Source organism: Sus scrofa, chromosome 14 (genome assembly GCF_000003025.6).
Source record: "Sus scrofa isolate TJ Tabasco breed Duroc chromosome 14, Sscrofa11.1, whole genome shotgun sequence".
Lineage (NCBI taxonomy): Eukaryota > Metazoa > Chordata > Mammalia > Artiodactyla > Suidae > Sus > Sus scrofa.
In genome coordinates this window covers 43,205,500-43,221,675 of record NC_010456.5, presented here as the reverse complement: position 1 = coordinate 43,221,675, position 16,176 = coordinate 43,205,500, and the positions used below count along the sequence as shown (strand labels likewise).

Sequence of the window (16,176 nt, the reverse complement as noted above, 5' to 3'; positions counted from 1 at the left end):
TACAGAAAACCAGCCAGTGATTAACATTTATAGAAAGAAGACCTGGGGTATTGTTCCGTCCTTGCTGTAACCCTCTTAGAGAAAGCACTATTTTTAGAGAAGCACTGTTTTTTTCCTCCTATTTTTCCAAATAGAAGCATCAATGCTCTGAGGCCCCATCACTGGTCAGGGCTTCAGAACAGCCATTTGAACCCAGCCCTCAATGGCTATGCTGCAGTCCCCACCCCAACCAAGTCACAAACAAAGGGACCAAGGAACACGCAAAACTACAAACAGGTCATTGGACCTCTCTCTGGGATGGGGGCGGGCTGCAGGGTTGGGAGCTCCTCTGGACAGATCTGAGAAAACTCTCAGGTTCAAGGTGATAACATAGGGAAGTTCCCAGGCCGGGGATTGAAACCGAGCCATAGCTGCAACTCAAGCTGCATCTGTGGTAATGCCTGATCCTTTAATCCACTGTACCAGGCCAGGGATCGAATGCACACCTCCACAGTGACCTGAACTGTTGCAGTTGGGTTATTAATCCACTGCACCACGGTCGGAACTCTCATGAATACATTTTTAAGATATCACATGCCCTTGGGGTGACTGAGTTCAGCAATCACACAAGGAGCTTGGAGGTCAAAGGGTTTTAAGTCAGGTGAAGCAGAGGCTCAGAGAGGTTGACTACACGGTTGAGGTCACACAGCAAAGCAGCTGCAGAGCTGTCAGTCTCGGTGAGGTGGTCCTACCCCTTGCCCAGACACTTTCTGGTTCTCTCAACTGTCTCTGTCTCTCATACAAACATGCATACACACAGCACCCTGGCTCCCATGGGGATAAAAGACGCTGCCGAGGACAAGTTGCAAGTCACACTTTATTCACTCGCCAGGATGACTGGTGGGATCCTGGGCAGTGGGCCAGGCCCCCCAGAAAGGAGGAGATGGGGTGCTAGTTGGAGGGGTGGAAGGCGCCGCGCTGGTGCCACTGCATGTCACGGATGCGGCGCACAGACTGCACTTGGGGCTGGGGGGCCCCGAAGTCACCGCTGTCCTTGTAGTCACCCTTCTCCAGCAGGTACTGCAGCCCGCGGTAGCCGGGGTACTGGTAGCCGACCCATCTGCAGGGCCAGAGAGGAGGCGGGAGGGGACGTGGGGAGACAGGAGAAGCAGATGGAGAGAGAGAAGGGATCGTTCAGCCACTAGAAGCCTGCCAGTCATTTCACACAAACTGGCTGTTGAGAAGGACCATCACCACCCTGCTGGGTGGGGTCCAACCTTGACTTTCTTCCTTCCCTTGATGGGCACCTCACTATCTATAGACACAACTTTTTTTTTTTAATTTTAAGTTTTATTTTTAGGGCTGCACCTGCGGCATATGGAAGTTCCCAGGCTAGGAGTCGAATCGGAGCTACAGCTGCCAGCCTACACCACAGCCACAGCCACACCAGATCTGAACCGCATCTGTTATCTACACTGCAGCTCCCACCTCAGGGCCTTTGCATGTGCTGCTCTAGCCATTTGGAATGCCTTCCTTTTTTTTAGCACCACAATCCCTGTTGTCTTGAGATTTCAGCTTGAGTTCCTTCCTCAGGGAAAGACGTTAGATTTGTGTGGATTCCTAAATGATTAACAGTGGCCCCCAACCAGACTTGTTAACTACACAAGGTAGAGGCTGGGTCTCACGAACTTCCCTTGACTTACCGATCGCCGCCTAACATGGGGCCTGGTGTGTGATAACACTCGACAAATAATTCGGTGAATGAATAAATAAGTAAATGGTGGGGAACCTGAGTACAGAACTGCGCACACTCTTAAGGGTTTCACGAACCCCAGAAAGCCAGTATGTGTGGGTAAACTACCTCTCTTGGGGGAAAAAAAGTCTTGATTTGAAACATCTTTCAATTCCTGCAGTCTAAATACTCCCCTAACTGCTGACTTCAAGCCATCCATGATTAAACAACCAGCTAACAACGATGCAGAAAAAGTCAGCTCTTGCAGGCTAGCACAAGCTGGCTGCAACACACCACTGCCCATCTTCAGACTCCCCACGGAAACCACATTTTTTTTTTTGTTTTGCCTTTTTTTTAGGGCCACACCTGCAGCATATGGAGATTCCCAGGCTAGGGGTCCAATTGGAGCTGTAGGTGCCGGCCTTCGCCACAGCCACAGAACGCAGGATCCGAGCTGTGTCTGTGACCTACACTACAGCTCGTGGCAACTGCGGATCCTTAACTCACTGAGTGAGGCCAGGGATCAAACCCGAGCCATCATGGATATTAGTCAGTTTCGTTTCCACTGCGCCACAACAGGGACTCCAAAATTCACATTTTTTTCAGTGAGAAATTCCCCAATGCTGATGGCTGAGGTTTATGTGCTAAAGAAGTTTAGTTTGGTGGAGGAGGATACCTGCTGTTTCCAATCTCCAGAACTCGTGCACTAAAAGGCCAGTATGGGCTGGACTTCTGGCCTCGGACAGCTCTGAGGACCCGCTCCACTCATTCCCAGCCTTCTGCTCCCCACCCCGACCCGGCTCTGTCATACCCTGCCCCCACCCCCACCATTTACTGTCCTGTCATTTGGGGCTGAAGTTAAGGCCAAGGTTTTGCTCTTCCAGGATGGAGGGTGTTATCCAAAAGGCAGGTCGGGAGAGAACATCAGGGGCCAAAAGCCCCATATGGGCTGATGATTTCAATACCCATTTTCTAACGAGAAGACTGAGGTCAGGCATGTATCGGGCCCCAGACGGTGAGGCAGAGCAGGACTTGGCAGCCCAGGGTCTGGGCCCCCGGGGCAGGGCGCACACTCACGTGCCACTCTGCACCCGCACAGAAGACACTTTCTCCTGGTAGCCGTGGGCGTGGAAACTGGGCACGTCATCATCTATGACCTCCATCTTCTTCCCGGTGAAGTTGGGGTTCTCATAGAGGATGATCTTATGTTCCTGGCTGTCCTGGGGGCAGGGAGTGAGGGGAAGCGAATGTGGATGAGGGGGCCCAGGGCGGGGCCTTCCCACCCATCCTCGCATCCTGGAGTTGGGACCCGCATGCGCCACCTGCAGCCCTCCACCCCGGAACCCCACCACGCACGTGTCTAGGACAAAGGCCTCGTTAAGATCCTACGGGGCCATGCAACAGACACTCCAGACTCTACACTTTGAGGAATATTTGATTCTGAAATGTCATCTTCCCTCCCACAGCCTCAACTGCCCTATTTTAAAATAAAAGACTGCCATCACACTCACACACACACGCTTATTGAGCCTGTAGCAGATACTTGGAATATTTTGGCTTTCCTTCGCCTCCACATATCTTCCCATCCTCCTGTTCCTGTGTTTTTCTTAGTCATCTCCTTTCAACCTTTAAGTTTCTCTTATGTTCTTTGGCAGATGAGAAAACTGAGGCTCAGAGAGGTAAAGCAGTTTGGCCAAGGTCACACAGCTGGGAGTGCCAGAGCCAACAGATGAACCCAGGTCTGTGGAATGCTAAGTCCAATATTCTCTGATCTTCCATCCAGCTCTGGGGAGAACTAGGCTGGGCTGGGGAGGTTTGGGCATGTAACTGAGCATCACTGGGCCTTTTGCCCCTCTAGAGGGTTCATACACTAGTAAGAATTAGGATCAGAGAAGCACTGAAAGGTCACACTGGCATGAGTTGTGAACAAAAACTAAACTGCCTTCTCTACCACAAAATCCAGAATTTCTTTTAATATTTACGATGGCAATTGTTTATTGAGCAATTGCTCTGTGATAGGAGTCACACAGCCCTGGACAGCACCGTCCACATAGAATAGAAAGTGAACAGCACCCCCTGAAGCACTTTGAATGAAGTTCCTAAACTTGTACAATGTGGCACCTCTCGGCTAAGCATGCTGGTTTCTTGGGACAGTAAATACTAATATACCCATTCTACAGATGCAGAAACTGAGGCTCAGAGAGGAGAAATGACTTATGTGAGGTCACAGGCCCAGGAAGTCCCCCCACCAGTCACAAGGGGCACATTGGCAGAAGTGAAGGCTCCTTCCTGGTCCCTAGATTCAGGCTCCAAGGGGACAGAGAGAGGAAGAAGATGAGGGTCAGGGGGCTTACCACTTTGATGGGTCTCAGGGAGCTGAGGGAGTCCGTCCTCCGACTGCTGGTCCAGGAGTCCCAGCGGGGGTACTCACCCTTCTCAAACACAAACTGTTCCCCTTTGCAGTTGGCTTGTTCATAGCCCACCCAGCTGCAGTGGAGACAGAAAGAAGGGGGTAGGTCAGGCTCACCCCAGGCTTCCTCTGATAGGACCCTGGCTACTTGCTCAGGGCTCAGAGATCACAGTCACCCAGCTCATCAAAACAAGTAGCAGCCTCATCTAAATCCCAATACAGCAAATCAAAGAGGATAATCACCTCGGTTATTTACCAGAACCCACCATGAAGCAGACTTCAATCACCTGGAACACAATCCAGAAATAAGGAAGCCCAAAATGGCCTGGCAACAAACACAGATACATAGAACCACAGATACATAGAGCCAGGGGTATGCTGCTAAGTGGTGTGCTCCAAAACAAAACAAATCCTGTTTTGTAGCATTTGCCAATTTCCAGGGTGTAAATACTCCCACTGTGGCTGATTTCAAACACTCAGTGTGACATAAGTGAGCATGAAGTTGGGAAGAAATGTGCCCAACAGACTCTAGGACATCACTGCATCTAAAGCTCAGGCCCCTTGTTCACACCAGCTCCTTCTCCTTGGGTCTATTTTCTCTTTTGTGTTTGATGGTGGTCTCTGAACTGCTACTCTACTCATATCCACAGTAGAAGAAAACTAGTACCTTAAAGAGAAGGATTACCTTCTGGTGAGACATGGAATATGGCAAAGGGGGAAGTAAGAAAAAGGCAGCAGGAGTTCCCACTGTGGTACAGTGGGGTAAGAATCCGACTGCAGCGTCTTGGGTTGCTGCAGAGGTGTGGGTTCGAGCCCCAGCCCGATGCAGTGTCAAAGGATCCAGTGTTGCTGCAGCTGTGGCTCAGTTCCAATATCTGGCCTGGGAAACTCCATATGCCGTGGATGCAGCCATAGGGGGGAAGAAAAGGCAGCACTGACTTAAAGATGCCTAGCATTTAGGGGTGTTTTTTTGCAGAGGCAAACATTTGAGCCTGGTGCACTAATGGCTGTTCAGAACAGTAATCTAAGTCCTTAATGGAAGAGGAAGTCCTGTTTCTCGCTGCTTTTAGAAAAGGATACACTCTTGATCTGGCAATTCTGCCTTAGGGTATATCCTAGAAAACAATTGTCAAGAGCTCACAGATACACCGATAAGGATATTCATTATGGTGTTGTTTATAATATCAAATAAAACAACTTCAACATCCAATGGGCGTGGCCTAGTTGAGTAAATTATGCCATACCCCATAATGGAAAGTTACAAAGGCATGAGAAATAATGAGGTAGGACATGGGCCCTCAAATTTAACTGGGCAGAAATATCACTAGGTGAGTTTGTACAATGCAGATTGCCAGGCTGCAGATGACCCAAGAGTTTTATTTAATGGGGCAGGGATGTGGCCTAAGAATCTGCACTTCAAAATCTCCTTCCCCATGGAGTTCCTGTCGTGGCTCAGCAGAAACGAATCTCACTAGCATCCGTGTGGATGCAAGTTCGATCCCTGGTCTTGCTCATTGGGTTAAGGATCTGGCATTGCCATGAGCTGTGGTGTAGGTTGTAGACACGGCTCAGATCTGACGTTGCTGTGGCTGTGGTATAGGCCAGTGGCTATAGCTCCAACTCAACCCCTAGCCTGGAAACTTCCATATGCCACGGGGGCAGCCCTAAAAAAGAAAAAAAAAAAAAAAAAAAAAAACCAAAAACTTCCCTCTTTTTTGATTCTGATATAGATTTACCTCCCAAAAACTCTTTGAAAACCATTGACATAAAATGCTATTTTATGACATGGAGAGGATTTGAGATATCTTGCAAATTTTTTCAAACTGACTTATGAAACAGTATGTAAAGCATGACCTGACTTTTTATTAAATATATACTTATTAAAGTATAATATTGAGTATATTAATATTAAGTACATAAAGTATATATTTAATAAGTATATGTTTAATATAGACAGAGAAAATCAAATTTGTATCAAAATCTTAATAATGGTTACTTTCTGAGTGGTAAGATTATAGAGTTATATGGTTTTTTTTGTCTTAAACCATTTCTCCTTCATTTTAAACAATAAATGAAAATATCGAAGTTACATTTTCAAAAAAAAGCAGAGGAATGTAATGTCTATTTGAGATATTCTTTCACCCATTGTGGTTTAGTGGGTTAAGAACCCAACATAGTATCCATGAAGATGTGGGTTCAATCCCGGGCCTTGCTCAGTGGGTTAAGGATCCGGTATTGCCGCAAGATGCCATATAGGTCTCAGATTCGGCTCGGATCCTGCATTGCTATGGCTGTGATATAGGCTGGCAGCTCTAATTCCAAATCAACTCCTAGCCCAAGAAACTCCATATGAAGCAGGTGCAGTCATTAAAAAAAAAAAAAAAAAAAAAGACAACTGGAAAAACAAATGTTGTTCTTCAATGGTCAAAACTTCAGCTGCCCAGGGAGCTCTCAGGCACACCGATGCCCTGAGCTTGTCAGGCAAGTGGGGCTGGGCTGCACTGGCCCATTCCTCTAGCTGGGTTCTCCCCCTCAGCAGACTCTGATGCAAGTAGGGTCATTGCACGCTGCAGAAGCCCCATGAACCTTGAGGTGCGGTGCAGGTCAGCCAGAACCCACAAACAGACTCACTGACCTGTTCACTGGGGCTCACTGGTGGCCACCCATGATGTCAGAGCCTCTTGCAGAGAAGGAACAGTCAAAGAACCACAAAGGGAGGACCCTGCCGGCCATGCTCAGTGATGCAAACTGAGCGCGACAGAGTCAGACCTGACCAGTCAGTCACCTCCCCTTCTCTTGAGTCAGGGCATCCCACGCCTGCTGCTCCCCAGATGTGTCAGCAAATTATCAAAGACCAAGTACTACCAGGACCTGGGAAGGGAGGAGTGGATGCAGAGTTGGAACATCCATCTTTAAACCTCCCAGAAGAGTGAGGACACTTCCAGAGCCAGAGATTGGCAGCTCTAAAAAGGTCCATGGGAGTCACACATCCATCTTCCTGCCTCAAGGATGTGGCTGACCTTGGTGCCAGGCTTTCCACATTAACTCCATCCCTTCATCCCAAGGAGGACTGGCTATCCTCATCCTACACAGGAGGCAACCTAAGCTCAGAGAGGGAAGTTCCTGGTCCAACCTCACTCAGCCAGACGTGGTGGAACCAGGATTTGAGCCTGACTCTATTGGACCTCAAAGCACAAGCTCTCCATATGCTACTGGGACCCCAAATCCTGGTCCCCCAATCGCATGGTCTAGGAGCTCAGTGAGAGTGGATCCCTCCAGCTGCACAACCTGATGGCCACAGCCTGTCAGCCCCTGACCAAGAGAGGACCCCCAGGTACATACGGTCCAGCCTGCACCAGGACAGAGCCTGCCTTCTCCACTCCCGTCTCCTTCAGGTTGGGGCAGGGCCCGTTGAGCTCATGCGAGTGGCCCTGAAAGTTCTCCTGCTCAAAGATGATGATCTGCAACAGGAAGAGAGAAGAGAGTCAGACCCCCAACATGATGGGGAGGATGGAGAGCAGGGCAGTGGGATGAATGGGGACTTGGAGATCCTCGAAGGATGCTGAAGGATTCCACGTTTGGGAATCAGGAACCAAATATAAAGTCTGACACTCCTGGCTCTTGTTACCAGCTCTGAGACCTTGGAGCCAGCATGTTACCTCTCTGAGCCTCAGTTTCCCCAGCAGGAAATAAAAGCAGAACCTACCTCATAGGGTTGTTGGAAGGACTCAGAGGAGCATAATTGTTAGCATACCATGTTTGCTCTGGGTGTGGGAGGTGTACTTAGTTAAGGGAGTGCTACAGATCCTGAGTGGAAGTAGCAGAACTGAGACTGGAGCCCAAACTCATCTGATGCTATTTCCAGTACAGTAACACCTTGTAAACTCTCATATGTATGCAAAGCACCAGGCATCTTGATAAACATGGTTTCTGGGGCAGCAGGTCAGGGCAGGGGGGACCTCTCCTGGGTCTGTATTTCTAATGAATTCTAGGATGAATTTGGTACCACTGGTCTGTGGATCACAGTAGAACAGCAAGATGCTAGACAATGCTGCTTAAGCTTCTCTTGCCCATTGGAATTGGATCAGTATCACCATATCCACCCTTCATCCCCATCTCACCCGTAAAACTATACATACCTGTGCCCTTTTCTTAAACCCCTGCAGCGTTTGCAGGCTTTTCTTCCCCTTGGGATACCTCTAATAAGGACTTCACTCCCATTGCCTCACCTGGTCTTCTCATCAGCCCAGGGAAGTGTTGGCAGGATCTCCATCCCAGAAACTGAAGCTCAGCAGAAATGGAGAGGCTGCCCACAGCCTCAGAGGCAAGTGCTAATGGGGGCCAGCTGCTACCTTTCACAACTACAAAGAAAATTTAGGGAGCAGGGATTTTCCAGCCACATTTCCCCCAGGGAGCTATCTTTGGATGAAGAGGTGGGTTCAGGGCAGCGGGCTCCCAGGAGGGGCAGCGGCACAATCCACAAGGTCAGCACTGGCTGGATCAACGTGACCCTCTCTCCCAGCCTGGGGATTAGCCAGACAAAGCCATGGGAGGGAGGCCCAGCAGGTCTCACAAATTCCACAGGCTCAATTCAGCCTTTATGTTCACTGACAGGACCTCAGATGGGTCAGGAGACCTGGGCTCTAATGTCGCCTCTGCTGCATCCAGCTGTGCAACCCGAGGAAGACACGTGATGGCTCCGAGCCTCAGCTGCCCCATCCATAAAATTGGGAGTCATGCCTATTTTGCAGGGTTACTGGGAAGAATCCAGAACATGAGAGCCAGGAAGGGCAGCCTCTCCATGCATTTGAAAGGCCTCAGAGAGCCCAGGAGCTCAGTATTATTATTGATGTTATTTATCAGCAAATAGATGCTAGAAACCTAGATATTACCTAATCCTTTCTACCTGTGCTGGCCAACACAGTAGCCATTTACTATATGCTCATGTGTGGCTAATCTGAATTAAGGTGTGCTATAAGCATCAAATATACATCACACGTTGAAGATTAAGTATGAAAAAAAGAACGTAAGCATTCCTGCTGTAGTGCAACAGGTTAAGGGTCCATTGTGGTTTCTGCAGTGGCTTGGGTCAATCCAGTTCAATCCCCAGCCCGGCACTGTGGGTTAAGGATCCAGCGTTGCCATAGCTATGGTGTTAAGTCACAGCTATGGCTCGGATTCGATCCCTGGCCTGGGAACTTCACTGACTATACATTAGATATATTGGGTTTCATAAAAGAGAACATGAAGGTTAATTTCCTGTTTTCTTTTTTTACCTTGTTAACATGGCTATTAGGAAGCATTAAACTCCATACGTGGCTACCATTTGAAAGCTTTTGGACAGGATAGCTCCAAACCACGTCACACTGGCCTTCTTGCTGCTCAGATGCACGCGGCTCACTGAGAGCTCGGGCCTATGCACTCAGGGGAATGCTCTGCCCCTGTGCCCACTCCCGGATTTTCACTGCTTCCTCACTTCCTTGTCACCTCCTCAGAGAAGTCCTCCCTGACCACCTTAGCTAAAATGTTCCTCATCCCCCCCCACCACCCAATGCTAGGGAAGCCCACTCTTTTTGTTCCTTCCCAACACTTCTCACTCCTTCAAGTCATATGTTTATTAGTTATTGTCTGTCCTCTAGAAAGTAAGCCCCGTAAGGGACAGAATGGGATGAGTGGTGAGGGCCTGCGTCAGCTCAAGCTTTCAGGGCTGGCAGTAGGGGGCAAATCAGATGAAAGGGCCATTCTAGGATGGAATCCATGCCTGAGGCCCCTGAAGCAGAGGGCAACAGGCAGGCAGCTTGGTGGACAGTAGCTGGTAGAAGCTTGGGGCAGAGTCAGTGACAAGCCCCGGACATCGGGATAAGATCCCACCACCCTTAGGAGGAGAAAACAAAGGCTCCATTAGCTGGTGTCAGGTGGACATGTGTTAGGCTGAGCCTGTTTTCTTCACCTCTTTGCAATTACCTTATGCCACGAGTCCAACTCTCCCTGTTTTTTGGAGGTGGGAACTGAGGGTCATAGAGGTCAACACTTTCACCCAGTTGTGAAGCAGGGAATCCCACCCCACCTCCTAGTCACAAGCCTCCCCTCCCCCAGACCTTCCCAGGCTTTGGGGGACCCCCCCAGGCAATGGGGTGCAGGGAAAGGCAAAGAAAATAAAGTCTCCAAAGCCAGAAGCATGCTAGGCATGGGTGGGGGAGGGCCTTCTGAATCAGCCCCCTACTCCTAGGAAGCAAGCAGGGGAGTCTGGGGCCCAGAGAGGAGGTGCCCCGGGAAGGAAGACACCAGCCCACTTTACAGAAGGGAAAGCAAGTCAGAGAGGCGCTGTGCTGCCCCCGGCCCCCGCATGGTACCCACCTTGGGGTTGAGGGGCTGCGGCTTGCCCGCTTGGGTCTGGTGGTCTGAGGCCATGGTGGGCTGTCTGTGCAGGAATGACCTGGAAGGCATTGGGGGGAAGCACAGTTGAGGACTTCGGACCCTCAGCTCTCTCCCTGGGGGCCTTGGGGCCATTCCAGCCTTGCATCCTGATTTTCATTTGATTTAGTACAGTGGGGACAGCAGGTAGCTGCCTAAACATCCATCCTGAGCTTCACTTCTTTGCATCTGGGTCAGCTCCAAGGGCGGCGGAGAAAGGAGGTCTACTAAAAAATAAAGTGAGGACCTAGAGCTTGGCCCTGGACAATGGATCTTTAATTGAATCAGCTCCACGATACCATGCAGATGTCTTGATTAAAAGAACACAGGACCAGCAGACAAAACCCATACCCTGGCCATGCTTGGCCGGGTTGTATCTCCCAATTTGCAACCTCAAAGTCCACTATACCCCTGCCCCTCACCCCTAACTTCTTCCTTGCCTCTCTGCTCCTGACCCAGCACCCAGAATGCTCCTCTCCACCGCGGTATCTGTCCCACCCCCTGATTAGCACACATACTTGCTGCAGAACTCAATCTGTCTTTGCTTTTGCTACGCTTAGCAAAGATACAAGTGTAAGGGAAGTTAAGACAATGTAATAGGCAGCCGTGGGGAGAATCTCTTAGTGACAGAAAAGTCTAGAAAAGTGTCCATTTCTTCTCCCTTCCTGCAGGAGGCGCAGAGAACCCAGCCTGGGTTTTCCTAGTGTAGAGGGAAAAACCTGTCTCCTCCTCCCGAGATAACATCCAGCTTCCAGAAGCTCCTTCCACACTAGAGGCCAGGCTTTTCTTTCCCTCAGAAAGAAAAGGACATTCAACTAAGCAGTCGGGAGTCAACCCTGCTCTTCTGCCCTAAGATACCAGCCCTCCGGGCCTGTCCCTGTGCCGGAGTCCCACCATTACAGTCCCTCACCCTCAGCATCCTCAGACTAGAGATTAAGCGCAAGTGGTTCAACTCAAGGGCTGCCCTCCACCGCTTCCCAGCATCAAGGCCCTGGGAGGGGCATCCCCCATCCCCTCTGTGCCTCAATTTCCTGTTCTGTAAAATGGGGACAGCAGGGCACCTGGTAAATCTATGAGCAGATGGTAATGATCCGATTGTAATGCACTTGGCCATCATCCTGGAACACACTCAGTACATGGCAGCAATTATGGCATTTTTAAGGTCCTTTCCACGCAGCTTTGGAGTCACCAGTTGCTGGGAGCGCCCCGAGAGGGGCAACTTCTTCCCAACTGCTCATGCTCCCCAAGGCAGGACATGGGGCGGACCACCGAGAAGTTTTGTGGATACGGACAGAGCGGACTCACCGCCCTAGAGACAAAGCTGAGCCTTCCACAGTTTTATCCCTTCCACTTGCAAACCCTCAGTTACATTCTCTTCTGCTGGCAAAACGAGCATGCTGATGGACTGCTTGAGATTAATAAAGAACCTCACCAAATTTCACACTCCATGCAGACACCGTCCTGGACCACTCACCTACATTATCACTGCGCAAAAGAGGTTTCAGGACCCCCTCCCCCATTTAAGAAAAGAACATTGAGGCTGAGAGCCTTGAGGTCTTTGCCAAAGTCACCTTGTCAGCAAGTGGTAGCCTCTGGATTCACACCCACGTCTCCCACCCTTTCCATCAGGGAGGAGGATGAGAGAGAAAGGCAAGACAAGCAAGAGAGGCATTCTTACCAGTGACACCAGCCCCTGAGAGTGCCCGTGAAGCCTGCAGGCGGGAGGTGGCATTTATATCTTCCCTAGGAGTGCCGGTGCCAAGACGGGTGACTGCTGCATCCCTGTGGAAAGCGGGCCGAGAATGCTGGATTAAGCCCTCACCAAAGCCCGGGTCAGCAAATGCCCACAGACATTGTGTCTCTGCACAATAATGTCATTAGCTTTCAGATTCGGCCGCGCCAGGCTGGTCAGGCGGTTGGGCAAGGAGATGCCCGCTTTGCATGCATCAGCCGTCCAGCTGCCAGGACCTGGGGCATGCTGGGTTCACTAGTGTGGTCAGCTGAGCCCTGGGGGAGGCAGAGAAAGGCAAATCTCAGTGGCCTTGGCAGGAAAAAAAAAAAAGGCACAGAAAGGTGGCTTGGTGGGGTCCAGCATCCGTGCATCATCCATGCATTCAACAAATTTTTATCAGGCGTGTACTTGGCGCCAAACTCTGCTCTAAGGGCTAGTGTTAGGAAGGGACCTACCCCAGTCTGAACCATCCAGAAAAGCTCCTGGGAAGAAGCAAGTCCTCAGGGATGGGGATAAATTAGCCTGAGAAGCTGGATTGAGAGAAGAGTTCCAAGCAGAAGGGGACCAGGTAAAATGCACTGTCATGATATTTCAAGACCTGAAAAGAGGTTAATGCCACTACAGGGTGGCCTATGATGGGGCAGGGCCTGGGCTGAGTTACCAAGACGGGCAGAGGCCTGATTGTGCAGGATGAAGTTCCCTCTCTTTGGCTCTGAAAGCCTCTGACTATCCAGGCACCCACCATTCTTAAGTGGGGTGCCCTTAGGATGCTCAGGCTGGTGGTTTGGAGAAACTTCTCGGATCCCTACTGACGGCCCCACTGCTGCTGGGCATTTGGCCTTTTCTGATGTTCCTCCCATGTACAGGTCTTCCCTGGACTAAATCCAAGATCAGACAGGAGAGAAGGGACAGCACTGGGGTTTGGAAACCAGGTTTGAATGAGGAGACCTGCATGCCCCCACCTTCCACATCCCCAGTACCCACACACACCCCAGCCTCCAGCCAGGCTGGGTCTCTCCATAGCACGTTGCCACCTGACGTTATGTTATCCATTTACTTCTTGCCTTTCCAGTTAGAAGATCAGCATCAGGAGGGAAGGGCCACTGTCTCCCTGCTTTACCACCTGTTGGGCTGCACCCAGCAGGTCTACAAGCCTAGTAGTTGCCTGGTCTTGAGACTGAAGAAAGAGCCCAGCGACAGCAACGGAGACGACATTGGATTGGAAGAGGTGGGCGGGGGGGTGGGAGGATCTAACACAAAGGGTCCTGGGGCAACACCCACCTGGTGTGGCAGACGGTGGGCAGGACATGGCAGCATCTCAGCTACTTGGGGAGGAGGAAGGCTGCTGTCATTTATAGGGGAATTGATGTCAAGTGGGCTCACAGTTACCAGGGAAACCAGCAGCCCTATAATGAAGAGGACTGAGTGGCCGTGTGAGTGAAGCAGGGGCTGGTGGAGCAGGGGCTGGACGGAGCGAGAGGACAGCCACTTTGAGTGGCCTGACCGCACCCTCCAGCCCCACATCCCCTGCACAACCCTGACTGTCTGGGTCTGTCCCTCTCCCTCGATACCGCTGGAGTCAGGGAGAGGCGCCCTGCACCCGAACAGCACAGGTGCAACCCAGACACCAGCCGCTCCGGAGGATCCAGAGTGAGCCAGGCGCTTATCCAGTCAGATGGTCATGGGAGCCTAGAGGAGGAAGCCAGCCTCTGCCTTAGACCCAGTAATCAGACCCTTTTCACAGCGAGGGCACTGTGGCCGCCCTGTCCACGCACAGATTCCCTCCCCCGAGACGAGGGTTGATGTGTAAGGTGTTCACCAGGCACAACGCAGGGAAGGTCGTGACCATGACGCGAAATACAAGCAGTAACAGCACAGATGACACTGCTCCTTGGCCGTGTCCTGGCACGACCATCTGCCCAGCCACTGCGGTCCCCACAGCCAGGCAGAGTACCCAAGAGATGGTTCAACAACCAGCCACGGGGATCATACAAGGGGCCTTTCTCCAGGAAGGGCCTGGGTCAGTCACCTCAGCAGCCCCAGGTGGGGCCGGGAGCAGACAGTGGAACCCAGGCGCCCTTCCTACGCTCTTCTCCGCAAGGCAGCAAACCCAAGCCCCCTGGGGACCTACCTGCCGGCCTCTGGGCTGTGTTGCCACGTGTTCTCCGGGCATAGGTCCCTCTCCAGGGCAACAGCAAGGTGTCATCCTGACCGGTGGTAGACAACGGTCCTTCGGTCCCTCGGTGTCCACTGCTGGATTCGGAGGGTGCTGACTAGTTGCCCCCGGTTGACCCAGTGCAGGCACTGACGACCAATCCCAGGGGCTCAGTCACAGCTCGTAGGGCCTGCGTGAGCTCCTGTCCATGTGCTGAGGGTGGTTCCGTCTCAGTTGCTTACGTTGCCCCCTCATAGCCCTGCAGCAGGGGTGCAAGGCAGGTGGAAAAGCCAGCGTATGGCTTCCACTGGCTCCCCCAGACTGCTCGGTCCTTGGTCGCTACCCACATCCGCGTGGTCCTGTCCGTCACACAGGGCTGTCAGACCCCGAATAGTGGTTGTGAGGCTCAAAGCCTCCTCCTGGCCTTTTGTAACGTCCCCCACATGTTGTGACATCGTAGATGGTGCACATCTGCTCCAGTCCCGCAAGGTCACTGCGCTGCCCCTTCTCACAGCCGCCACCAGAAGCCCAAGGACACTCTGGTCATTCTGCCACTGCCCCAGGTCCCCACCAAACCCCTCTGGGTAACTGGCCACGTCCAAGTCACAAACCTGTCCCTGAGTCCATACCCCTAAAGCCGGTGTCGGTAGTGCTTCAGGGGTGGAAGTCGGGGAGGTAACACCGAGCATCCCAGAGATGGGTCCTCGCAATTCGTCCCTATTCACCAGCAGCCCCGAGCAGTCACATGAAAGAGCCTCGAGGTTAAGAGGACTCCTCGGTCCTCTTCTTAATAGAAGAGACAGACACTTCAGGGTGGTCGCCTGCAGCAGGGCCCCGCAGGCCAGCGGACGGCCATCTGGGGATCACCCCGCGGCTTTCTGTCCCATCACGTCCCAACTTCTCGGCACTCACGGGAGTTTGCTTGGCCTCCTGGCTGCTGGGCTCGGGGTTGGGCTGCACCCTGCAGTCCTGTGAGCCCTGTGGTTGCCCAGCCTTTGAGCCCAGAGGCAAGAGACATCAATGGTTACTGGACAGGGGATCTTACACATGCAAAACAAAGGCTCTCGGGGTGACACCCCACCATGTGCAGCCCACAAAGAGCAGGACACAGCCGCCATCTTTACTCCTGGGCGGGGAGAAGGAGGCTGCCTTTTATAGGGGAACTGACGTCACGCTGGCTCCTCAGTTACCAGGGGAACCAGCAGCCCCGCCCAGCCCCTCAGGTTAATGACCTGCACCAGGGCAGATGTTTCCCTTTAATAATCTAGCAGGTGGAGCCATTCTGGCCTGAGGATTAGAATAGTCACCAGCTGGGCATGAGGCCGGCCTTCACGTGAAGGGCCTGTGGGTGGAGTAGGGACTGGTAGAGCAGGGGCTGGACGGAGCCAGAGGACAGCCTGGCTGTCCACAACCTCTGGAGATGGATGTGGTGATGGTTGCATGACAATATGAATGGATTTAATGTCACTTCAAGTGCCCTGACCACACATCATCATATCCCACAGCCCGGAGCCTGACACATAATAGAGACTTGTTTTGTTTTCTTAGGACTGCCAAAATCAAGGGCCCAACACTAAAGGCTTAAGACAACAGAATTTGGGGTATAAAATGGTGCAGCTTCAATGGAAAACAGTGTGGTGTTTCCTCAAAAGGTTAAGCATAGAATTCCCATGTGAGCCAGTAATTCAACTTCCAGGGTATCTCCCAAGAAGTAAAGCAGGGACACCAGAAGATATTTGCATACCATACACATG

The 16,176-nt window shown here is 51.6% G+C and overlaps 1 protein-coding gene across 2 annotated transcripts; it reads right to left on the bottom strand.

Annotated features, from left to right (window-relative positions):
* CRYBB2 (crystallin beta B2) lies at nucleotides 843–15,538 on the bottom strand. Of its 2 annotated transcripts, XM_003483444.3 has the most exons (7): nucleotides 14,399–15,538; nucleotides 12,214–12,317; nucleotides 10,479–10,557; nucleotides 7,464–7,582; nucleotides 4,066–4,198; nucleotides 2,789–2,931; nucleotides 843–1,099 (listed from the first exon to the last, which is right to left on the bottom strand). In XM_003483444.3, the coding sequence occupies exons 3-7, from the start codon at nucleotides 10,530–10,532 to the stop codon at nucleotides 931–933; spliced, it is 618 nt and encodes a 205-aa protein (XP_003483492.1). In that variant the 5' UTR covers nucleotides 10,533–10,557; nucleotides 12,214–12,317; nucleotides 14,399–15,538; the 3' UTR covers nucleotides 843–930. The 2 variants fall into 2 exon arrangements, with proteins under 2 accessions (XP_003483492.1, XP_013838442.1); XM_013982988.2 differs by lacking the exon at nucleotides 14,399–15,538 and having other exon boundaries at nucleotides 12,214–12,464.

Bases quoted from the DNA above. Each gene is read 5' to 3' on its own strand.
- CRYBB2 (XM_003483444.3), bottom strand. From the start codon at position 10,532: ATGGCCTCAGACCACCAGACCCAAGCGGGCAAGCCGCAGCCCCTCAAC. The intron at 7,583-10,478 runs GTGGGTACCATG...TTCCTGTTGCAG, and splicing joins CGCAGCCCCTCAACCCCAAG to ATCATCATCTTTGAGCAGGA. The intron at 4,199-7,463 runs GTATGTACCTGG...TCTCCACTGCAG, and splicing joins GTCCTGGTGCAGGCTGGACC to CTGGGTGGGCTATGAACAAG.